Genomic DNA, 26,640 nt, shown 5'->3' with positions numbered 1-26,640 from the left:
ACCCTATGGACTTTATGTGATCATGATGTGTCAATGTAGGTTCATCAACTCTAACAAATGCACCACTCTGGTGGAATGGTGCTGCAATGGCAAGGCTGTACATGCCTGTGGGCTAGGAGTACATGGGACATCTCTTATCTTCAGCTCCATTTTGCTCTGAACCTAAAACTTCTCTAAAAAAAAATAGTCTATCAGGGGCTGAGGTTGTGGCTCAAAGGTAGAGCGCTCACCTAGCATGCATGAGGCACTGGGTTTCATCCTCAGCACCACATAAAATAAAAAAAGATGTTGTGTCCACCTATAGCTAAATATTTAAAAAACAGTCCATCAAAAATTGTAATTTTTGTAATTTAAAACCTTACACAAACAAAACATCCTGATAACCACCAGAGAATTCTGTGAGAAATTAAAAGAATGCTGACAATTCTCAAATACCTCCAGAGAATAGAAAAAGAAAATACATTTCCTAATTCACTTTAAGCATAATTTTCATAACCAAAGTCTGACATGAACTTTGTGAGGAAAGAAATTTTCAGGTCTATTTTGCTCATGAACATAAATATTAGAAGCGCAAACAAAATACTAGGAAACCAAACACAGCAAAATATAAAAATATTAATCAACCTTGACCCTTTTAAAAATGCATGGTTCTCTAACATTTTTAACTTTATTCATCATATTGACATAAACAAGAAGAAAATTCATATAATTATTTTAGTAGATGCAAGAACATCTTTGATTAAACTCATCTCCCATTGATGATTTAAAACTCTGAGCAAAAGAAGAATAAAGGGGGAAAGTCTTTAAAATGCATCTTTAGAAAGCCTCCTGCAAGCCTGATATATACTGATGAAATGGGAAATATTTTCTCTATTTAAAGTTCTAGCCACTATGATCAGGTAAGAAAAATAAATTAAAAATTTAGAAAAGAAAAAAATAAGTGTTATTGTTAGCAGATGATGGGCAAAACTGCTAAATGTAAAGGTCAGTAAACAAAAAGATCTACTTGTTTATACCCCAGCTATCAACAGAAAGAAACTTTTAAAAGTAATTTTCATTATCACTTCAAAAATATGAGAAAAAAAAATACATATGAACCTTTCTAAAAAAATGTAAAATAACTATGTATAAAACAATAAAGGATCATTGAGAGAATTAAAAGATAATACTTGGATCTATACATGTTATTCATTGGTTGGAAGAGTCGATTTATAAAAATGTTAGTTCTTCCTAATTCTGTAACTAAAGGAATTTTTAAAAACAACAACAAAAAAACTATGAAAGCTTAATTGAAATACAAAAAAAAAAAAAAAAAAGGGTCACATTTTTAGGGTATGGCTTGGTGATTTCTACAGCTACCCAATCCATCCCCACATGCCCCTGTGTAGTTCATCCCCCAATCCTCCCTCCACACCCAACTCCAGGCAACCACTGGTTGATTGTCATCACTAGAAAGCAGTTGAAGCTGTTGGAAAACTTTATTTAGATAGAACCCTACCATAGGTACTCTTTTGTGTCTGACTTCTTGTATTTAACATACTGTCTTGGAGATTCACTCATTGTCCAGTGCAAGTTTGTTCCTTATATAAATAATAACTAATAGTTTAGTAATAATTTTACATTGTATAAATATGATGATTGTTTTCAGTTTGGAGCAATTTTGAATGAAGTCACTATGAATATTTACACTTTTGTGGACATATGTCTTTATTTCTCTTAGATAAATACCTAGGAGGAAAATTTTTGAGGATTCAATGCACTGTTAAATTAAACCCAATATAAAAAATTCCTTTGCTTTTTTGGAACTTAGCTAATTCAAAAATTCAAAAGAAAATGTACAGAGTGAGGATGACCTTATAAAAGAAGAGAAAATTGGGAAGTCTGGCTCAAACAACTTCTTATAAAAAACTAATATGGGGCTGGGGCTCAGTGGCAGAGCACTCGCCTAGCACGTGCGAGACCCTGGGTTCGATCCTCAGCACCACATAAAAATAAATAAATAAAGTAAAAGTATTGTGTCCAACTACAACTAAAGAGAGAGAGAGAGACAGAGAGAGAGAGAAATTTAAAAAACAAAACTAATATGGAAGTATAAAATAGAGCAATGGATTAATGGAATTTAACAAAGTCCAGAAACAGCTCTAAACATACATGAACATTGGGGCACCTTTGCTAACCAATAGTGAAATGACAGTCTTTTCAATGAATGGTTCCAGGAAAATTAGCTAGCAGGGGGGTGGGGAGAGGGGTGCTGAAAATCTATTTTACATCTTTCAAAAAAAAAGTAAAATCTAAATGAGTTTTAGATTGAAATTTGAAAGGCAAAATAATGTTTCCAGAAGTTAATATGCTAAAATATTTTCATGAATTCAAGTTGGTGAAAAATTTCATAGGTAGGTATTTTAAAAGTCATTATAAAAGATTACTAAAGTAGGCTGCATTGAAATTGTTTTGTTCATAAAAGACACCAGTAAGGGGATGAAAAGGCAAGTTAAAAAGCTAAAGTACATATTTATAGCACATGTAATTAGTATAATTATATACCATATTAACATAGAGAATATATATTTTTTCCTACCACACCCAAAAAAAGGAAAAGGACAGGTAACTAGATTTTTTTTTAAATGTGAAAAACACTAAAAATGGCTGTTGAAGAAGAAAATATTCTAATAGCTAATAAACATCTGAAAAAAATGTTCAATTTATTTTGTAATATGAGGAATTCAAATTTAAACAATAAAAAGATAGCATTAAATTCCTCCTGAGTGGCAAAAGTTTAAAAGTTTGGCTAGACACAGACACGTGCCTGTAATTCCAGAAATTTGGGAGACTTAGGCAGGAGGATCATAAGTTCAAGGGCAGCCTGAGTAATTTAACAAGACCCTCAGCAATTTAGTGAGACCCAGTCTCAAAACAAAGAATAAAAAAAGGGGTGGGGTTGTAGTTCAATGGTGGAGTGCCAGAGAAAGGGGGGTGGGGCAGGTTGGTTGACAATGTCAACTATTAGCAAGAATACAGAGAAAGGGACTCCTATACTTCTGGAGGAAGAATAAATTCATATAATCACTTTGGAAACAGTTTAGTATTATCTGCCATCAGAAATAAATTGTGAAAGGCTTTGAACAGGGGAGAAAAAAATAGGACTGACTGTCCAGTTAAATGCACCATTCTGTGTTATCTTGCCTTTCATTGTCTATGAACTATTCTACAACTAGCTAAATTGTAGAAAATTGGTAACAACACCAAAACTTCTTGTCCAGGAGAAATGCAAATGAATTGTCTGGTGGAATGAAATGCCCTGTGAGTAAACAGCACTTTTCATCTACTCATAAATTCACTACCACCTCTCTGACTGCCTGTATTTATGTGGGTCTTTACATCGTTCAATTCTCCTTTGAACAAGTTATAACACCTTCCTGGTTCCCTCATTAGTTAATGAATTAAATGAAATATTGGACACGTACTGTTTTTATATTTGTATGAAAGCAGTGTCTTTGCTTTCTGGGGAAAAAAAAATCCTTTCATACTGAGACCAAAGACTATATATCCTATGGCCCAGTAAGTCCACTCCTAGGTACCCAATCAACAGAAATGCATGCATATCTGCCCCCAAGAAACATGTAAAGAATGTTTATAACATCACCATTTATAATAGCTAAGAACTGGAAACACCACAAATATCCATCAGTGGTCACGTGAATAAAATATATTGTGGAATACTTCCATAATAAAATACAGCAACACAGTCACTAGAACAGCAATGCACCTCACACACATCATGCTGAGAAAAAGAAGCCAGACCTAAAATAATACTATACAAAATCTTTTTTTAAAAAAGAAACAAAAGTAAACCACTTGAAATATACAATCAGTTGACAAAGATTCTATAAGAACTTCTTTGCCTTGCTGTTCAAAGTCAGCATAGTGGTTGCCTGTACAGGCAAGAGAGGTGAGAATTGGGAAAGAGTAGAAGGAGCCCTTTTGAGATAGCAGTAATGTTCTATCTTGACCTTGAGAGCGGCAATGATCATAAACATATTCACTTTATGATAAATCATTGCCCTATTTAATTGTTCAGTGCATTTTCCTTAATGTACATTATCTTTCACAATAAAGAAAATATTTTTTTTTTTTAAAAAAAAGGCTTCAGGGAGTGAAGGACCTGATAGCCAATTAGAGACAAAAGCTATAGCATTTGCTGTATTATCCAGCAAGCAAGTTTTCCACATTAATATTCCAAGTCATTAAAGAAATGGCCTTCAGAGACTATTTTCTAATCCCCCAAAGCAGTAAAATAAATGCAATAAGCTGCCGGAAAAGACAGGAAGCCTAACAATCCCTGGGCCAGGACATTTTTTTTCTTAAGAGGTTTGCCAGGTTCATAAACTAAGTATTTTCAGCTAGAAGTTTATATGTAAGCTTTACCCTCCCTCTCTGAAAACAGAAAATTAGCTGCCATTCAAAAGAAATTAACACCTGCATCTACTTCATTTCAAGGGAAAATTGTTTCTTTCCATCTCCCCTGTAACTTGATATACTTCTGCATGCAACAGGCAGAGGTGACAGCCCCTTTGTCATCAGCCTAGGTAATTGCTGCCTGGGTAAGCAAGCCCTGAAACCACAGCACCAGCTCTGTCATCTGTCCAGGAGGGTTCACCAGGTACTGTGGGCACCATTCCTGCACAGGAGTGGGTGAAAGTTAGAAAATTCAACCAGTGACTCTCAGCTGTTCATGTTTTGACTATGTGAGAGAGCCAGGAGGGCATACCCAAGGGCCTCATGGCAAGGCTGCTCACCTTACTAGACATCCAATTTCATTCATTATTGAGGGGAGAAAAAAATTGGAAATGGAGGGAGTGAAGGGGACAAATGCGAGGAGAGGAACAGAAGTACATATATGCCTCTTATGCTCTGTCCCCAACTCCTCCTACACCAAACCCTGGAAGATTAACTCCTTCCTTTTCCAGAATAAAAATAATGATAGTCAGCATTCATTAAATACATGCTATATGCATATTTATGTGTGTTTTAGAATGAATATATACATATATGTACATATATAATCTAATATATATTTTATACACACACACACACACACACACATCATCTAATCTTCTTCACGGTTGTCCTTATAAGTAGGTAGCTTTGTCTTCATTTTCAGGGGGAAATTAAAGCTCAGATAGGTTCAATAATGTTTCCAACATCATACCTCGGGAACAGTCTGACCAGCTCTTGGCCTGGAGAAAACTAATTTTTTCGTTTCTTTGCTTTTTTAGTTTTTGGGTTTTGTTCGTTTGTTTTATTTGGTACCAGGGTTTGAACCCAGAGGGTCTTAACCACTAAGCCACAATCCCAGTGCTTTTCTTTTCTTTTTTTTTTTTTTTTTTCTTTTTTTGAGACAGGATCTTTCTAAGTTGTTTAGCGCCTCCCTGAGTTGCTGAGGTTGGCTTTGAACTTGCAATCCTAGCACCTCAGCCTCCCAAATTGCTGGGATTACAGGCCTGAACCATCACATCCAGCCTGGAGAAAACTGTTAGCCTCTAGGTCTACCCTATCTCCATCAGTGCAATGAATTACCAGGTTTTCCTAAAAGGCAACTAATTAGCCACTGCCTGCCTAAATCTTCCTATCTTGAAATGATACAATCAATATGTGAAGTTGCCATGAATGATACAAAAAGAGTGCACCTAGTAATAAAATTTCTTTCACTAGAGACAATTAACCAATAAACATTAGTGATACCAACTTCATATTGCTCCTGATAACCACCTGTGAAGTAGATGTGATTATTATGCCAGTTTTTCTCTAATGTATAAAGTACAAAGAGGTTGCTACTTGTCTCCAGATCCCACAAATGTAAAAAACAAAGCAAGGACTCCAATCCTGGCTCCAAGGTACCTAATCATCTCAGGTGATGAGAAACCACATGAACATCTATAATATATGTAGCAGTATCAAGAGGAAGGAAAGAAGGTTTGGTGAGTGATGTCAAATGATGGCTAAGTAGCCAAAAGGTCAGTGGGTAAGGGACAGAAGCAGAGAAAGGAAGGTGTCTGAGAAACAGAGGGGAAACTTATTTAAACTGACTTCAGTAGCATGCCATGGTGGGGAGGAAGAGAAAAAGGCATTGCTGAAGAACACACCTTCAAAGCCCCTCCTGTGGTGGTGAACCCAAAGACCTGAGCTCCTTGTATCTTACGAACACACTTCCATTGGAACAATCTTAATGTATACAAACAAAATTATATGCATTTTCTCCCTATTTGGTCACTGGAATTAGTACAATATTGCATTAGTGCAATATTGCATCTAACACTCTCTAGAGTCAGACTTCCTAGATTCATAATTCTGGCACTGAAACATACCATTATGACCTTAGCAAGTTACTAAAGGTCTCTATGCCTCAGTTTCCTTTTTTGCAAAGATTAGATATCAACCCTAGAAGGGTATTAAGAATAACAATATTATAAAGCTAAATAGTGCCTAGCTCTTTAATAAATAGTAGTTTTTAATAAATATTAGCTGTTAATAAATATTAGCTATTATGATCATCATCATAATTATAAATCCACAACCCTTAACTTAGCACATAAAACCCACCCGCGTTTAATCCCCACCTTCCTCTCAAACACCATCTCTGATACACTTGCAGTTCACCCTGGCTACCCTCTCTCGCCTCTCTGCTTTTGTTCCTCCCATCCTCTCCATCAGGACACTTTCCCACTTCTCTGCCAGGATAATTCCCTAGAGCTTCTTCCTCTTAACTTGACCAGATGCTTTCCCGGTTCTCCTAAAGCCACATTGTCTCTATCAGATCCCCCATCACCTATGGTGACTATCCAGGAAGAAAAATACCTTTTTTTTCCTCAATCGCCATGAGTTCTTTATTGAGGCACACCCTGGTAACAAAAGACAGACTAACAAGCAAAAGACAAACAAGTTTATTCACACACACAATCATCACTGCCTGGAAGAAACTTCCATGAAAAGTAAACAGAAAGTGGTGACTTAGCGACTTTGGCTTATGCAGCATCTTCCACAAAGAAAGATAAATTCATAGAGAAATTACAGGGCAAAAGAAAGCAGTTTTCAACTCTGAGAAGGTAAATATATGGGAGGAAACTAATGGAATGGGGTTTGTTTGCAGATTCCTCTGGTGCTGTATCTAGGCTAACAAGATCTAGAGTTGTCACCAGGAAAGAAGAATTCATGTGGTGTTGTCTTTAGGCAGAAAATTGGGGAGACAGAATTTTTCCTCCATTTGTTGCTTGTTCATTTCCTTCAGCTCAAAAATAATTTTCATGACAAAGATACCTATTTTGCGGTGACGATGCCTGTTTACCTGCACTGTCTTAAACTTTTGAGCTCTCAGGACTAGCAGGCCTCTGCCTCTTCCCAGAAAGTTTCTAGAACAAGCTGAGGGATGGAATTTGGGTAGTTTCAGGCTCTAGTCACAGAACATGGAAGATAGTTTTTGCCACAATGACAGAAATTCTCTTCTACCTTTCTATGTTTCCCTTTACTGCAATCCACAAAAGGCTAAAAAGCATCTTCTCGTAAAACAGTCCATAAAACTGTATGTGGTAATTAAGTGTCACCAGTCCTCAGCACACACAGCTAAGCGGTGCTATGCAGCTGCCTGCTTTCCATATGCATTAACGCTTGCTCCTTTTCATTTCCTCCCCGTTAAAGTTGTTCAAAACAAATACATTACAGTGTATCCAATTTATTCCCATCTTTTTCTAAGCTATGATTTTTTCACAGGGATGTACAATTCTTGCCGATGTTCAAATCTTTACTGCTGCTCTCTTACAAACCTAATTGGGAAATTGTATGTATTCACACAAGGAAGCTCAAATCCAAAAGAATTCAACAAAGTTGAGTCAAACCACCTGCCTCTAAAGACAGTTCTTAAGGAGCAGCAGCTTCAGGGACCTTGCTTTCAGAATATGAGGACATGGAGCAGAAGGAGGACCCAATGGGAAAGAGGACATACTTGAAGCCAGGCATTCTGGCTCTGAATCTTGGCTGCTGAATAGAACTGAGTGACCTTGGATAACTGGCAGCACTGGTGACAATCAGTGGGACCCTGTGCAAAGTAAAATGCAAAGCCAATGTTCAAAATTAAAAAGAATATTAAGGCAGAAATTATAGAATATTATATACCAAGAGTGAACACTTCTAAGCATGTGCTCCTGTGGGATTACAGAGTGTATGACACCTAGCCTCTCACCTCCGTCTCCTCCACTGTTAAATAGACACAAAAACAGCACCAATCTCAAAGGGATGCTGTAAGGAATGCTGTAAAGTCTCCCAAAAACTGTTTACAAAAGCATCATGGGATGTAGCTCAGTAGTGGAGCACTTGCCTAGCATGTGCCAAGGCCTTGGGTTCAACCCCAGCATAGGGAGAAAAGCATAAAAAATGTTAGCTTTGCCCATTATCATTTTTTAAATGTCCACCTATGAAATAGAATAAATAAGGCATTAATATTCAGTTACAAATAATTCTTATTTCACCAAGGAATTAGTCCTAAGATCCTGTATGTAGCAAACTTCCTTATTTAACTCTGATTGAGTTTATAAAAGATTGATGCCTGGGCTACTTACTAAAAGAGAACATATTAGGCAAAACAAAGGATGACTCTAATCAAAGAAGCAAACCCAGGAAAGGAAGAGGGGCTCAGACAAGATGGTCTAAGAGATGTTTTAATTTAAGGTTTACAAGGACAGGATCTCTCTTTCTCTGTTTATACACATGCCATTCTGGCCTATCTGTAGGATGCTCTTATGTCTTTGATGGGGCTGGATTAATAGCCAAGTTTTGGTGTCAATCAGAATTGAGTTGGATTCTCTGCCTCTAGATCCCCCAACTCTCTGACCTCAGACAATTAACTTCTATAAGCCTGCATTTCCTCATTAACAATCCAAACTCACAGAAGAATTTAAAAACAGGTTCACAGGGTTCTCATAAGTTTTAACTGATATATACAAAGTGCAGAGCTTAGCTCAAGGTTTGGCACATACTACTGCTCATAAATAGCTGCCTTCAGGGCAATAATGTGGAACCATGCTCTAAGTTGGTATTGGGATACAAAGAATAAGCATTAAATGCACATTGGACCAGAAATACCCTACTCCCCCCAAATTACAGCCTAAAATCCCAAGCATGGACTATTCAAAAATGTGAGAAAGAACCTTGACTGTCCATCAAGAATCAAAGTACAAAAGATCACTTTCAAACTTGGGATTGCTCTGATCAAATAAAAACTTCAACACCTGTATCAATATCTTAATTTGCCAAGAATATTTTACACTTTACTAGTACTTTCAAATAGATTGATATATTTGCTTACCCTCATTTTATAGATGAGACATTCTCACTGAAGGGTAGTCACCCAGACTGTGCTCTGGGGCCAATACAAAATGTCAGTTCAGTTTCGTTCATTTCTAGAAGCATGTGCCTTAAATGTGCCTGACTGCACTCTACCCAGGTGCCATTGCCATGCTTTAACTTATAACTTTCTGGTGGAAATTCTGCCTGTGCTATCACTAAGGCAGTCATAATTACAGAACTAATTTCCAAATACCAAAGTAGAGCCAACCCAAGGTCTCCGAGCATTGTAAAAAGACAGTAAGACAACAGGATATTCTACTGCCCAACTCAGTGGCTCTCCCACAATTTATTCCTGTGTTTAAAATGTCTCAAAGGCATAGGCATTCCATTATCTATAAGGTCAAGGTCAAACTCAGTCTACCCCACCTCTCCCTAGAGTCCAGACTAAGCTCCAGCCAAACAGAAGTGCCCACTGTTTTCCACAAATGTCATGTTTTAGATTCAAGACCTGAAAAGAACCCAGAATAATGAGACCAGAGATAATGAGAAGTTGAGTGCTTTAGAGGAGATTGGGAGGGAAGCAAGATGTCATGTGGGCCTGTGGAGTCATGATAAAAAGAATATAATTTATTTCAAATGAAAAGGAAAGACATTGACCACTAAAGAAAGAGAATGAGATAATCTAATCCATAGTTTGAAAACATTCCTTCTAGGTGCTGTGCTAAGAACTGATACAAGAGTCACGAACAAAGAAGAAGAAACTAGGGGTTGGGGAAATGGGCAGTATATGTATGTTGCACAGCCATCCCAACTAGTTAGCTTGAAGGTGTGAAAAACCAACCTCTACCTCAGAACAAAGCCTGTCCAAGGAAGGGACATGACCTTTGTCCTTGGAAAGACCCACAGAGCACTCTTAGGCACATACCCACCCTGCTGAGTTGTTTATCTACAAATAACAGAAGAAATCTGCTGTGCCAGGTGTCCCTGACTCAGTCAGGCTAGATGGGGACCCTTAGCAACCTCCTAGCAGCCACCAATCAGCATGAGACAGGGAAATACCTGGGATGCCAGATGACCCTCCCAGTAGTTTATGGTGGATGATAACGTGTTGGGAAACTATGTAGTTCAGTATGTACACCCCTCTTGGCTTAAACCAATCAGTTCAAACGAATCCCCCTCTTGTAGTAACCAATCACCCCTCCCCAACTTGTTCCCGCCAGCAAATGTGCTAATCATGTTTTAGAGTTGTTATTTGATTTTCCCGCGGTGTGTGATGATTTGCTAAGAGATGCTATGATGTATGTGGGGGTCCCTGCCTTCTCCAAAGAATGTATAAAACTGCTGTAAACCCTGGGCTCGAGGCCTCTCAGCCGTCACCAGTTGCTCTATGCACGCAGAGAACCAAGCTAGCTCGCAATAAACATCTCTTTGCTGTTTACATGGATCTTGGTCTCTGGTGGTCTTTTGGGGGTCCCGAATTCGAGCATAACAGGTGCTCATACCTATCCATCAAGATTCTATGCAAGTAACTGGTCATTGGTGAAACTAATCCAAATTTAGCTAAGTGTTAAATAAACAACCTTACTGGAAGACCCGTAGAGTAGAGGAATGAAGTCAGGGAGAAAAAAAGGGAAGGAAAGAAAAGGTCCTGGGAATGAAATTGACCAAATTAAATTATGTGTGTGTGCAATGAATACCAATATTATCTATTATTATAATATCCTAATAATAAAAAAGAACTACTTTCCCAAGTGTAATCTAGCTTGAAAGTTCTCCAAGTTAAAAAAAAAATCACAACATTCCTTGATTTTTTAATATTCAGTTTTAACTCAGATCAAAATTATTCCCATAAGTTGTTTTAACATATATTGATGTTGAGTTCATTTCAATAATTCTATATGGTTCCCTCCCTCCAATAGCAAATGGTTAAAAGCAGGGCATTCTGAGTCAGATATATCTGAAATGGATTCACTTGCTGTACTGCCACTTACTTGGAAGAATTACTTAGCTTTCCTGAGCCTCAATTTCTACATTTGTAAAATGAGGATACACATACCTCAAAGGGATGCTGTAACATTTTGCCCACATAATATAAGATGATTAGTTCACCTGCCATAGTAGCTGACCAATAAATATTAGCTGCTACAAAGATGATAACATTGTCCTCCCAAGGCAAGGCTCAAAGACAGTTGCTAGTCATATATAAACTCTCAGGACAGAAGAAATGATAGCCCAAGAAATAATGATGAATCTTAAGTTTCCCTTCATTAAATGGAAAATTCAACAATTTGAACAATAGCTAATAAGTTACTTGTATAAAATGTTTAAGTTCATTTTATGTTGGCTTGCCCAATTTGATACATACAACTCCAAACTCTTCCTTAAACAGTCACACTTAGATCTTTGACACATTTTAATTGTTAGCGTTCTGTTTAAAATTCTGCTTATGTAATCACTGTCATAAAATCGGAACTGAGATAAGTAATTTCAAAATACAAAGAACAATGACCAGAGTCAACCAGAGGACTCTGAGTACTTGAAAAGACAATAGAGTATTCTCTTCTGCTCAACACCTCCACTGATTTAATATTCTGCTTAACACACATCAGTGTGTCCCCATGGCTAGGGGACAAAATCTCCAGTCCTTCACAGAACCCACATGATCCTTTGAGATCTGGCCCCAACTACACCATCTCTTTCAGCTCTCAAAACCAGCTCAATTCCAGCCAGCCACAATTTTTCACTTTCCCAAAATGTCTTGTTCCTTCATGGCATCTTATCTTTGCATATGATATTTTATTTGCCTGAAATTAATTCATTCTATCATTCCCTTGTTTGTTGACTACACTGTGCTAGATGTTACACACACGGTGATGAACAACACAGTTATGAACGCTGCCCTTTAAGTTTGACAGCTGATAGGCAAACAAATATGCATGTATTCACATGCTAAGAAAATGCTATCAACACTAATAAACAAGGAAGTGTAACAGAGGTATCAAGAAGAGATCTATTTCATTAGCATAATCAGCAAAGGCAGTAAGCTATGTTTGGGGGCTTGAAAGGTGGGGGAAAAGATGAGCTCAAGTTCAAATTACACCACCTTGCACCACCTTTGCAAAGAAGTGGAGGGCAAAGTACAGTAGCTGGGAGAGCAAAACAGGAAGGAATTTGATAGGGCCCAAGAACTGGTGGAATGAAGAGAAGCAGGGGACCAAGGTCTAGGAAATTAGATCTCAAGACTAAGTGGGAACAAGGTCATGAGCACTGGGCACCTCATGGAGGAATTCAGATTTTTCAAAAGTGAAACAGAAAGGAATCAAAAGATTTAAACAAGGACTCTGGCTGTTCTGTGGCATTTGGGGATAAGTGATGACAGGGAGAACAAGGAGACAGCTGGAGCAGAAAAACTGCCCTACCCATCCAGAACAATGGGCTCAAGTTCAATTACACCACCTTGCACCACCTTTGCAAAGAAAATTAATTCTGCCAGGTCTGATATGCCCTTGGTGAGTCTTCCTATGTGTGATCTGATTTGTCGTTGTTGTGCAGTACCAGGGATTAAATACAGGGTGCTTTATTACCACTAAGCCACATCCCCAGCCCTTTTATTTATTTTTTATTTTTTTTCAATTTTGAGACAGGGTCTCATAAGTTGCTTATGACCTTGCTAAGTTGCTGAGGTTAGCTTTGAACTTGCGATCCTCCTGCCTCAGCCTCTCAACCCACTGAGATTACAGGCATGAACTACCCAGCCCAACTGTAGTTGTAAGTCACTTACCATGGAACCTTGAGCAGAACACTTGAGAGTTTCCTCTAAGCGTTGGTTCTCTCACAGGTAAAATAGACATGACAAAAGTACTTATCTAGTAGACTGCTGACTATGAAAGGAGATCATGTATATATCTTAACTATAACTAAACCTATTGCTATTGTAAAGAAGTTGGAAATAGGTTTGTCTGTAAATGACCTTAAAATTATACTCTATTAAATGCATTTTATGATAGCCAAACTCCCGGATTCCAATCCTAGCATGTCTTTTACTAGTAGCAGAAGGGAATGTCTGTTGTGGCCCCTCTTTTACTGGGAAGCCAATCCTATTCTGAGCTTCAATTCCCTCATCTATATAGGAATTTATGACAGTACCAACCTAAAACATTTGTAAGGATTAAGGGAATTAATGCACAATTATAAAGCCCCAACAAACTACATGCAAGCACTCAGCAAATGTTATCAGTATTCTATCACTCATACCAGACCATAATTCCCTTAAAAAGGAATCAGATTTTCTATTGTCTTTCAACTCCATTCTTTCTACCTCTCCTCTTATTCACAGTGAGTGGATTCTAAGTGCCTGATAAACTTCCTTTTCATACATCTCTATTTGCTAAAGATAAGTTGGCCATGGGGAGGGCTCAAACACAGACCCTGTTCACCTACATATCTCTAAGAATATATAGTAAATTTGAGTTGTTCTGATAAAGAAATCCAGGTCTTGTATATGGTCTGAATAGCATTTCTTTCAATAAGACTTTAATATCCTGGGTCAAATATGGGTCAGAAGAAAAAAAAAAAAATCTTTAAGTTACCAACAAGTTAGAAATCACATGGTGAAATCTTGGCTCAAATCCAGACATTAACCAGGCTGCTGAGATGAAGTAGTATGGCCAAATTAAACAGACATCAAACCTGCCAAGGAACAAATAATTAAGTGACATAAACTGAGGTAGGTGAGAGAGGTTCTCAAACTCCCAGATGAAAGAATGTGAGGAAAAATCAATAAGACTGCAACCTTTCAGCAGCCACAGTGCAAGTCCTCGCTGCCTCTGGGGAATGAATGTCCTCCTAAAAATAGGGAGGAAGGAAGGCGACAGGGTGGTGAAGGTCAGCAATAACAGAGCAAACACAAGTAGTAGTAAAGTCAGCCTCCAGGCCACAGTATAGGTATGAGAGATGACACCCCTAGGCAGTCACAAACACCAGGCCAATGACTTTACACCAGGCATAGAAATGATGCACATTTCCCAGAGAAGAATTCTTAATGGAATGGCTTCCTGGGATTCTGCAAGAAGGCTTTACCTATCCATTTACAGAGTTCTACAAGCCTCCCAGCTCTGGGGCTGAGATGATGGCTCTTTAGGCAAATTAATGATCCCTGTGATGCCAGTATTAGAAAGAGACATGGAAGCCAGAGATAAAGGGAGAAAATCAGAAAAATGAGCTGCACAACAGATGGAGGCATAGAAATAGAGAACCAGGAGAAAGCAAATGGAAAACTTTACGGATCTTTCTCCTTCTTGACAGTAATAAGAGCTTAAAGGAATAGATTAAATCAGACGTTTCCAATGTTCTTTGTTACTTATTAAAATCCCAAACAAAGCTTTGAATTGTCAACATGGAAAAAAAATAGGTATCATCTCTCCTTAGTCTTCACTCTCCCCATTCCTAATCCTTAGATAATGACTTTTTAAATATGAGACTGGCTGAGCCAATAATTAAGATAGTGAACTCTAACAATAGGGCATTAACTTTTATGACCAATGCTAACACAAGTTAACTAAAGACTGTTTTCTGAACCCCCAATCTTTTCTGTTAGCCAGAAGAGAAATGGGGGGGGGGGGGCACAGAATGAGATGTGACACACTATCAGCAGGAACCAAATTCCCTAGTTTATAAATCATTATAAACTGATTTTCCAGAAATGCACAAGTGACACTATGGGCGAGGGATTAATTTTTGTCCCAGCCCCTTGCTGTTGGGCACAATCTTTTTAATATGCATGTGGCCTGAACCCCCCAGAGAATCAGAAAGCTGGCAATTTAAAGACAACAATCATTTGAAATCAAATGATTATATTGTCTAAAAAGTTGACTGAAACATGTAGGACTTAAATTTCTAAACTGACGTAAATTTCTAGTCAATTTCTTTTGGATGATGCATGGGTTCAATTCCTTGCTTTCTAGCTTCCATAACTCAACAACTATCTCTTGAGCAAGATGTAGTATGGTAGGACTACCAAAAGTATGGCGCACAGATGGGCATCATCAGCATCACCTAGGGACCTGTTAGAAATGCAAACTCTTGGGTCCCACACCATACAAATGAAATGAGAAATTCTGGGAGCAGGTCCTGGCAATCTCTAGTATAATAAGCCCTTTAGGATTTCTGATGCAGTTGAAGTAGAACATGCTGTTGTCAGCACATCTCTTAGGAGCACCGACATTTGGTCTGAATTCCAGTTCCACTATGAGACTTTGGGGAGTTACTATTCCTCTCTAAGCTTCTGCCTCTTCTTCATATAGAATACTTGGTTTATGAGCTGGGGATGTGGCTCAGTGGTTGACTGCCCCGAGTTCAATCCCCAGTATCTCCCCCCAAGAAAAGATCACTGGGTTTATGTTCAGTAAATATCCCTAACACTCATGGTACAAGGCACCAGGGCTAGTGCTGGCCATACATAAGAGATCCACATGGCCCTTGACCCTAACTCTCAGCACAGGGTTGGCAAACTTCATCTGTAAAGAGATAGATAGTATCCTTGGCTTTGTGGGCCATATGGTCCTCATCTTAACTTCTCCACTCTGTCACTGCGGCAGGAAGCAGACATAGGCACTGGGAAATGAATAAATGTAGCTACGTTCCAATAAAACTATTTATGAACACTGAAATTTGAATTTCATATAATGCTCTGTGTCATGAGATCATATTCAGTGTGTGTGTGTGTGTGTGTGTGTGTGTGTGTGTGTTTTAACCATTTAAAAGTACAGATATGCCTCGGGGGCTATAGTTTGCTGACCCTGGTCTAGTACTCTCATTTAAGTAAAGTTATTAAGCTATAGGAATCTGGGCTTTCTCATCTGTCAAGTGAAAGTAACACTGCCTGTTCTGAAGGTTTGTTGTGAGAATAAATATCTGTAAACTATCTGGTAAGCTGCCTGACACAGAGAAGACACTCAGCAAATGGCACCCACTGTCATTATTATAATGAAATGTTCGCTTACAGAAAAAAAGAAAAGAAAGAAAGAAGCCTAACACTACAATGTAGGAAAATTGGAAAAGTGTTGGAGCAGGACAGAAACACAATGCAAAAGTGTAAGCAAAACAGAGCTGTAAGTTTACAAACCTATTCACTCTAAGCACCATTGGATATGCATCTATTATTAACATATTGTTTAACTTATATACACACAAATAGCGGTGAAAAATAAGCAAAATATACAAAGGAACTTCAATCACCTTACTCTGTGGACTTAAAAGAAGATGTGGTTTATTTTGGACATCTAAATTGCTCCCATATGTGCACTACCCGCCTGCAGCAATGAAACAACTCCAATAAAAGTGTATAAAGTCCATCACTAACCTCAAAGCCTCCAGGAGTTCACACCACCACACTGAGACCAAAGAGCCAACTCACACATCCCACACTGCAGCACCTCGAGGGAGAATTCACAGCTGCGCAACATCTGGGGATAGGGGAGTTGGGATCCGGATATGGAGAAACCTAGGACTTCATCTTGAGATGAGATTTCGAGGGCTCCTCAAAAGCTGAAATACGTCCTGGGGTCAGGCACTCATTATTTGCTCATTAGTCGCCTTCCTTTGGTTGCCAAGAGTTTAACCAACAGGTGTGTCCTGCCCTTCTGATCCCAACCCAGTGGGCAATCCTTCCCCCATCCCCTCACACTACTCCCATTGTCTCTAGGTTCAGCAGGCTCTTCTGATGGTGAGGAGAAATACCTGCAGGCATGCTCCTCAATACAAGAGTCACTAACCATATGTGGCTACTGAACATTGAAGCCCAGCTGGTACAACTAAGGACTCTCATTTTTTATTTAATTTCATTTTAATGAATTTATATTTAAAAACTGATGCTGCACTCAGCCTTGGGAAAAGGTTTAAACATGTGTGAGAAACTTGAATATGTGAATCTACCTTTTCATTTAAAATTAGTAAAATCTAAATACTGATTAAGTATTTCTGCTAAAAATTTAGCATGTGAATTGAGAAGTGGTGTAATTGTACATGGTATACCAAATTTTGAAGACCTCTTATGAAAAGGGGGAAATGAACATTTAATTATAATTCTTTATTGATTGATCACATGGACAAATGGAGACATTTTGGATATGTTGGGTTAAAAAAAAAAACATTACTAAAGTAATTCTACATGCTTCTTTTTGTTTTACTTTTTTTTTTAATGTGGCTCTTAGAAAAAGGTAAGGTTGCATAAGTGCTACATTACATTTCTGACTTTTAGCTTTGCTTCATAACGTTAAATAAACTTATCATCACCTCTGCCATAAAGCTAGAATCAGACATAAAATCTGTTCAGCTCTGACCTTTGCACTTCCTGGTCTTTTTACTGCTGATGGCTTAGAGAACAGTTGCTCTCTTCTCAGATACAATTTTCCCTGATTGATAGGGCAACCCTTCACTGAAAGGTTTTCACTGCTCTTTGAGCCCAGCCACTGTTAAGGCCAACCAAAAATGGTAACCCAACCCTGTTCTCCACAGGTGTGTTTCCTACTTGCCCCAAGGAGAGGAATCACATCAAAAGTAATTTGCTCATTTCAGTTCTTAAATCTAAGATGAACTCCAGGACCAGCTTTTAATCCTAGATCATGACTCATATCCACCTCTGGACGAACAAATTTTCCTTCCAATTCCTTTGTGATCATACTCTTCTAAGAGTAAGATTCAAACATAGGTTTTACAACTGACCAAGGAAGTTTTTATTTTATGTCTGATGAATGCACAGTTAAGAAATTCACCAAGAAACAAAATAGTCTTTGGAATTAGAAAGAAGTCTTTTCCGGAAAAGGATTTTACATGCAACAGTTTTTAAATTTGAGTAAATAATAAGAAACGAGACTATGAATGTGGATGTATATTTATATTTACTGTACACACACAGAGACACAGCTTTTACACAAATACCAGAATGACCCTAGGACAGGGGCCCCTTTTACTGGTCCTCCATTGCTCTCTTTCGGAGTTAACTTCTCCCCGACTCACCCAAGGACCAGATGTTGTAGGCCCCCACCCCTCCACATCTCACAGGAAATGAAAAAGTGGCTGGAGATATGGAGTGTGGAACAAAGGATCTCTCAAAAAAAAATGTTACCTACCCCCAGGCTGCTGTTTATTGAAATCTCCTGAGATTCTGGGTCAAGGTCTCTGACTTAGCCACTTTAAGTCTATTTAAAATCAAAACCAGAGCCCACTCTCGAGTTCTTGAACTGAGAGAGACAGCAATAGTAAAAGCACTGATAATCCCTTCACCTGGACCACGTTCCTGCTGACAAACCTTTACAGAGCTGCTAACAAGGAAAGGAATTAACCAATTTGAAGCTTAGCACCTCTTCCTTTTCCAGCTTAGGTGGAGGTGCTAATTGGCAGTAAAATACATAAAAGGTGTACATCAGAGTGGCTGGAGAATGGGTCTGGATGATCCATAACCTAAATAATGAGCCTTTTAATAACCACGAGCTAACTGCAGGTTTTGGTAATAGGATCTTGGTAGTACTTGTAAATCTACTCTCTTCAATTAAAGAAATGCCTCCTTCTACCACTTTTCCCTAAAGCCACGAAACAAAAAAAAAGAAAAGAAAAAAAAGAACTCATCCAACTCCCAGGCCTCAGGCATGTGTGTGCCTTAAATTTGGATAAATGATAGAAATTTTCCTCCTGAAGAGATTTCATAACTTTGCCCAGAGGAGAGTTCATAAGTTTGGAAGTCATTCCTGGGATTCCCCTATTCTCTTCTGACCTAAACACCACTAGTCCCCAATATAGGTTTTCTTGATTCCAACTGTTATCATTATTAATACTACTACTACTAATGGGCCTTTTCACTTCATATGTGTACAAGCACATCCTAATTTGCAAAATATATTCTCAAGCACTCTTTCTTTTAGTCAACACTGCCTCAGGGGCAGAAGAACCTGAAGTTAACACAATTTGTGAGTCTCTTTGAGAAAATGAATATAAAGTTATAACTTCAAAAGTGCTAAGGCCTTTTCCGGAGCCCTGGAGGGGTCCTGAGTTAACTTCTACTCTGTACCGCCCCCTCCCTCCCTCCCTCCCCTTCCCTTGTCTCCATGCATGCTTCCAAATTGACAGCACATGTGGGTTCTTCAGGCAGGGCATTCACGTGACTTGCCCAGAGTCAAGGGGCTATTATTCAGTGTTAGACAAGAATTAAAACCTTCTCATGCCCTAGTCTCTCTGGCCCCTCTAGTTCCCCTTGTCACAAAGGAAACTCAGAGGAAGGAACAAATAAAAACCAACATAGCAAAAAGTGGCCCCTGCCAGGCGGTTGTTAGGAAGCTGTCTAGACTGAGAACTGCTGGGGGTGGAAGATGGTGAAATAAACTCAAAGGCCCTCCAAGCTTTCGCTTCACTGACAATGAAGGGAGAAGACACTCAATGTGACCACAGAAAGTCAATTAAGCTCATCCCCATCACTTATAGGACGTGGGACAAGTTACTTAAGTTTTCCTAAACCTCAGTATCTTCATTTGTAATAACTTTCCTTAGCACAAGACCAAGCCTGAGCATTCTAACTGTTTCATAAATCGCAACTACAGCTTCTGTAGTTATCAACTCAGCCCAAGCACTACTTTTACAGCCACTTACTCCCCAAAGTGCACTAATGTTCATGGCAACAGCATCTGTTCAGTCAACAAAAGACTGGAAATTAGACCAGGCAGCTACTGAGACTTCAGACACCTTGAGCACAGGTAAGAAATGTCATCACTGATGTATTAGACAGGGCGCTTTGTCTTTGTCTTATCTACTTGCTGGAGTTGTTCCAGAAGTTTCAGAGTTCAATCTGTGTACCTGCAAAGTCTGTGTGATGTTCCAGGCTCAGGGAAGCCATATGGCTTTTAAATGCTCTGAGACCTCATAGTTAGCAAAACCATATTCCTGTATGGTCATGAGTGTTTGCTTTTTCTTTGGGTTTTTTTGTTTTGGGGGGGTTTTTTGATTGTATGTTTTTACTAATCTAGGAATAAATGATCATGAGAAAAGTTATGCCATTCCTATACTTTCAATCTTTCTTCCATCCCGTCCAGTTCTCTCATCCCTCCCACCAAATTTTAAATTGGCTCCAAGGAGTGATAATAGACCTACAAGAAACACACTGAGAAGGAATCTAAGGAGCAAACGAATTGATAAACTCTAAATTGCGTTCATCTCTTAAGGTTAAAAAAAAAAAAAATCCATGCTACATCCATGAAGAATTTAGCTGTCTATTAAAGTTAGTTCAGGCTCATGTTTGTCATTGGAGTTTAAAAACAAAAATTAACTCCATTAATATATTAAACAAACATTTAGAGATCAATCACTTACTGAGAGCCAGGCTAGTTCTTAGGAATACTAAGTTGGATAAGACAAGGCTTCTTCTCATTTGAGACTCAACTGAGCAACTACTACAACCCACCCTTATACTCCCACACCACTGGTGTACCAGTAGTTTGTATACTTTTAATTACTAGTTGAATTATTTGCTTTCTCAATGAGTCTGATTGACCTAAAGAAGTCTCCTACCCCTATGTGTTTATAATCAAAAGAGTTTGAATATGCAAACAGTTCATGGACAGTACAGATAATATTGCCTGCCTCAGAGATAAGAGCTAATACCACAGGAGCACAGAGGAAGCCTGCTAATCAGGGGAAGGCTTGACTGCATATGGAATACTGAACTAGGAGCTGAAAGATGAGTAGAATGTTTGTCAGTGGTGGAAACTGATAGCAGAGGTAATTTTCTGCAAAGAAAAAACAGATATACAATATCAACTAGTAGCTCATAGTTATCAAGGACTTAAAATACATCAGGTTCTCCTCTATAGAAATGAACTCTTATTTCCTGTAGCGACCAGTTTTGCTCCCATTTCATAGATAAGCAAATTGAGACTTAGAGAGCTTATTGGTAGAACACACTGGTCTATCCTGAGCCCAGGCTCCCAGTTCCTATACTACACTACAAAAGCAAAGAGCTTAAATACGTGTCTGGATCAGTAAGTGGTAAGGCCAGATACATGGCCAGGGGACAGACTCTAAAGGAATTTGAAGGATGCTAAACAAGTTTATCACTCAGGGGTTGGGGAGGCAAAATCAGCATTTAAGACAAAAAAAAAAAAAAATGCTTAGTTGGTACTGCATTTTACACAATACTCTGAAAGTGATAAGAAAGATGGGGGGAACCGTGAAGAGCCTCAAGAAAAGAGCCTACTTCAAAAGACAGACCAAGGCAAAGGGAATAAAGATGCAGAGTAAAGGGCAGATCTGAAAGACTTTCCTGAGGCAGAATTGATGCAATATGGTGGAGGATTAGATCTGGGGCAAGAGGAAAACAAGTAAATGAGAAGACACTAAGTTCGTAACTTGAGATCACAACTCATCCAGTTTCCCATCAATCACGATAAATAGTCAAGGACACATGACTAGAGAAAAGATAACAGTAGCTCAGTCATGCACCAACTGTATCATGTTCTGACTGCCTCATCTTCATAATCCTCATCAACCTGGCAAAACTGTAATCTTCTTTAAGGCAGAAATAATTCACAAGTAGTTTGTACCCACATATCCACTCAATGTTCACTTCAGTAGCAAATAAAAATTCAATACAATTCATCAAATGTTTGTTAAATATGGAAACTGTACAAGGTACGGTGCTCAAAAAGTTCTTGCTGACCAAATGTAGAAATCATAAAAGACCACAATATATGCAGTTTTAATCACATAAAATTATAAACATCTACAACTTAGAAGAAAGACAAATGACTAATTTGTCTAAAGACACCAATCCTTGTGTTGCTTGTTCACTCTGTGACAGAGTTACCAGAAGAGTATGGCAAGAAATAAACCTATTGAGATCTGGAGTTGTTTTGTTTTTGTGTATTCAGGATAATGAATATACCGATCACCTCACTTAACTCCTACAATAACCCATTCTCAACCCCTTTAATGACCCATGGTCAGCCCCATTAAGCTGAGGCATGAAATAAAAAACAAACAAACAAAAAAAACCCTGCTCTGGTTCTATAATTAATAAGTGGTAAAAAGAGGTGAAGACATAATTAAAACCCACATATTTTTGGCTTGAAGGCCCATGTGATGTGGAGCGAATTCGGACCCCACAATTAAATAATTGAGGAGACCACCACTCTGTTATGAGAACAAGCCCTGTGCATGGACAGAATGGGTTCTGGGTGTGCACAATGCCTTGAAGGAACAGTTCCATTCCATAAAAGAGCAACATTAGCCACCAAACATGAACTTCTCCTCTCAGCTAGTAAGAGATTAGCATTTTTTTTTTGTGGGGGGAGTACTGGGGATTGAACTAAGGGGCACTCGACCACTGAGCCACATCCTCAGCCTTATTTTGTATTTTATTTAGAAACAGAGTCTCACTGAGTTGTTTAGTGCCTGCTTTTGCTGAGGCTGGCTTTGAACTCACGATCTTCCTGCCTCAGCCTCCTGCCCCACTGGGATTACAGGTAAAATAAGCATTTTTTGAGTCACCATTGGACAGGCAAAATTATACTTCCATAGATATCTCTATATCTTGGTTTTCTTATATGGAAAAGTGAACAGTAAAATCTACTCCGATAATTTTTTGAGAAAATTAAAATCTTCACCCAAAGAATAAAATTGACATCACCTCTAAAGTTATTTTTAAAACAAAAGCTCCATTGCAATAAATCCTATTCAGCTCCAATATCATCAGTATGAAGCCTGTCTTGACGACCCCCCCAACAGCATTCACTGCTCTCCTCCTCTAACTTCTATTATGCTTCCAGAAACTGATGCTATTTTGTTCTTTGCATTATAACATAAGCAATCATTTGCTTTCCCATCTCCCTTACTATACGGTAAGCCACTTGAAAATGGGGTCAATGGCTTATATATCTTGTAATATGAAGGGAATTAGGACATGCCACTCCAATATATGCTGCTTTGGAATACTGATTATTTTGAGTGGAAGGCAACTGAGAAAAAGCAGATGTAAGAACAGTCCTCTAATGTCTCCTTCTACCTAAAAGAAGGGCATATAAGTTCCTATGACAAAGGTATTTTCCCTATATAAGAAAGAGAAGAACTTTTTTTATCATCAAAGGTGGAAGGTCAACACTAGGATAAATCTGTACAAACTTACAATAAGAAAAACTTATTTTCCATTAGTTTCCCAATCTCTTTCCTAAAATTTACCACCTCTAGCCCCAAACCCCCTTTTACCTTTGTCTCTTCACATCTCCACAGTTCATTAGTTTTTGTTAAAATGGTGTATAAGTTCTCAGCCTATCACTTTCTTTGGGTCTTCATTTCTTATACATGTGAAGACGTCTCTGCACACATAAAAATACTAATATCAAATGAAAATTGTATGCTTTTCTCCTGTTTTGTCAGTTTGATTATCAGGCTCAGGCAAAGAAGCTAAGAGAGTCTTTCCTTTTCCTCCCTCGCGGATACCAACATCTGTCTAGGGCCAGAATATAGAAAAAAATGTTTCATAGCAAAAAATAAAATAAAAACATTTTATTTTACTTCAACCCTTTTTAGAAATTATTATAATTGTACACATTCTACAACTTGGGGAAACGGAAGGCTCCAAGTTGAAAATGACTGTCTACAAACATAGCATGAAGCCATGCTTGCCCCGAACCCAGGTCTCTGGAAACCTGTTCTCACCACTCTACTGTGTGTAGCCTTCAAAGACAACAAGGGGTAAAGGCCCATCACAGACCATCTAGTCCATCAAACAGAAAGGCAGCAAGGACTAAATGGTATTACGGCATCTTAGAAAGTCATCTGGGAAAGTACAGGGAACAGCTTTAAAGTATAAGGAAAGTTGGCAGACTTTCCTGCGTCTAAATCCAAGTTCACTCTGTCTTTAACCCTGTGTGACCCTAGGCACAGCTCTTAAACTTAGGACCCTCAGCTCCCTGATCTATAAAATGGAGTTGAAAACAATGATACGTACCTCTTCAGGCTTTCTATGTAAGAATAAAAGAGTTATATGAAACACTCTAAGGATATGGTACTAATTACATTTGTTATTATTATATATCAAGAAAAACTGGCAAATATTAAATACTTGTGCTACAAAGTATTTTTCCTATCCTAATTTATTTCATCCCCACTAATAGGCGCTAGTAGTTTGATCTTCTGTTGAGAAAACAGATTCACAGCCATTTCAGTAACTTGTCCAGGGTCATATAAGTTGCACACTAATGTCTTTCTGCATCCAAAGTTTTTGCTCTTTGCAGTATTGGCATCCCAGATTAGCTTTGAGGAAAGATATATAAAATCAGATATGCCCTAATATAGGTCAACATGAGGTGCAAGAAGTGAAAGGTTAGATCATACTCATATGTAACATGGGATAAGCATTAAAGATATTCGGAAAGATTTGGGAGTGTAGCTCAATGGTAGAATACATGCCTAGCCTAGGATGTGTGAGGCCCTGGGTTCCATCCCCAGCAATCTGCTAAAAAAAAAAAAAAAAAAAAAAAAAAAAGTACAGAATTAGGCACACAAGATACAAAAGGGGCAATAAATGTTATGTCCCTCAATTTCTTCCACAGTGAATAGCATAAAAAAGTAGTAGAAATTACTCATATTCATTTCTTAGAGTCTTGAGGTTAAAAATCCTGTATTATAATGCACACATACTATTTCCTCATGATTTTGCTACCATTTGTTATGTCCCAGAATATGTTCTGAAACAAACAGAGGAAGTTCAGAAAAGTCACAGGAAATGTTTGATCTCCTTTACTTCCAAGAAAGGGACACAAACTCTACTAGGTTACTTTCTTAATTGCATCATTAACACCAAGCCATGTTGGAAGATGATTCAGGTAGAACAGCAGTAGGTGATTCAAATCATCCTACAGAAAAAAAAAAAAAAAAAAAGCTATTTCACAACAACACAACGAAACCCAAAAAATTGTCTTTTGGTGTGGTTTGTTTTTCACACACAGCTTCCTCAAGCTGGGAACAAACAGGCTTTCACATTTCTCCAGTCAAGGTCAAGGAAACCTTCACGTTGTGAATGTTTCAAGTATGCAGTCAGGTTAGGCATATGTAGAAATAGTAGTGAACAACAAATGGGGCAAGGAGTGGGGAAGGGCAGGGGCACTTCCAGGGGATGGAGAGAAAGTTCTTCTTAAGGGAGCCCCCACATCACCTGAAGCCACAAGGCTGTGAACTCAGATAGATATTCAGAACAACTGAAGAACAGACTTGGAGAAGGAACTCAACCAAAAAGAGGTGGTTGGGTGAACTTTGATAGGTTGTAAAATCATTTCGTCCCTTCAAATTCATGAACCTACAGAAGCCCAAGGTCCTCTTCCGATGAATATATCTTCCTATGAACTTTTCCAAAGTAGAGCTAATGTCACATAGGGAGAGCAGATTTCACAGAAAACTCATTCCTCAGAGACTACCTGTAAACCCAGAAGTTTTTGTCTTCATATGATCAAATACTCCCTAGAACTCCCCTTGCTCTCCCTCCCCCCCATTCCAAACGCTATGCCCCTCACTAGCAACAACCCACGCCCAGGCACTCCTCTTCGGTCGGTGGCCCCTGAAAGGCCTCGGGCTCATCAGAGCTGCGGGGATTCGCGGGAGCACCCCTTCCTCTCTGTGCCATCCCCATTATTCGGCACACAACCCTGCTCTCCCCTGGAGCCAACAGTCTGCAGCTCCTTCCTTCAGTGCAGGCGCGAGCAGGCAGGAATGGTGGGAAAAGAAGCTGTGCCAGCTGCATGTTTCAGAATCTCCCTCCATATGCATTTGCCAAAGGAACAAAAAGAAAATCAACGCCAGGAAAAGACAACTGAGATGAGGATGCGGTGGGACCGCGGCTGACTCGGTGCCTCTTAGCAGCCAGGGGCTGGCCAACCACGCGTCCGAGCCACAGATCCGAGTCGTTACCTTCAGGATGCAGGCCATGGCGCTCCGCCGGCCCTCCTGCCACCGAGCAGCGGGCGCGCCTGGGTCAGGGGCAGTCCCGACGGCGGGCTGGAGACTGGTACCGTGGCAGGACCACTCCAGCCCACATTCCCGCAGATCCAAATAAGGGGACCGCGGCGCGAGCTGCGCGGCCCCAGGCCCCGCCCCCCCGAGCCGCGGCCCCGCCCCCGGCCCCGTCCACTGGCCGGCGGCCCGCGCAGCCCCGCCCCCGGGTCACGTGCCGTCCCGGGCGCCGGCGCCGGCGGCCGCAGCCCTGGGTTCCTGCTACCTCTTTTCTTCTTCTTCTTTTTTTTTTTTTCCGCGAAACCGTTCTGTGTAGAT

The 26,640-nt window shown here is 39.2% G+C and overlaps 1 protein-coding gene across 3 annotated transcripts in view; it reads right to left on the bottom strand.

Annotated features, from left to right (window-relative positions):
* The window catches only part of LOC114092660 (alpha-N-acetylgalactosaminide alpha-2,6-sialyltransferase 3), a 517,049-nt gene extending 490,642 nt beyond the window's left edge, over positions 1 to 26,407 (bottom strand). For all 3 annotated transcript variants that reach the window (XM_071618747.1, XM_071618748.1, XM_071618749.1), the window contains exon 1: positions 26,281 to 26,407. In XM_071618747.1, coding sequence (XP_071474848.1) covers positions 26,281 to 26,298 — 18 coding nt within the window. In that variant the 5' untranslated portion in view covers positions 26,299 to 26,407. The remainder of the gene's footprint in view (positions 1 to 26,280) is intronic.
* Positions 26,408 to 26,640: the final 233 nt, after the last annotated feature.

This window comes from Marmota flaviventris, chromosome 10 (genome assembly GCF_047511675.1).
Source record: "Marmota flaviventris isolate mMarFla1 chromosome 10, mMarFla1.hap1, whole genome shotgun sequence".
NCBI lineage: Eukaryota > Metazoa > Chordata > Mammalia > Rodentia > Sciuridae > Marmota > Marmota flaviventris.
The sequence above is the reverse complement of the archived record's forward strand: the minus strand, read 5'-3'. Positions and strand labels throughout refer to the sequence as shown.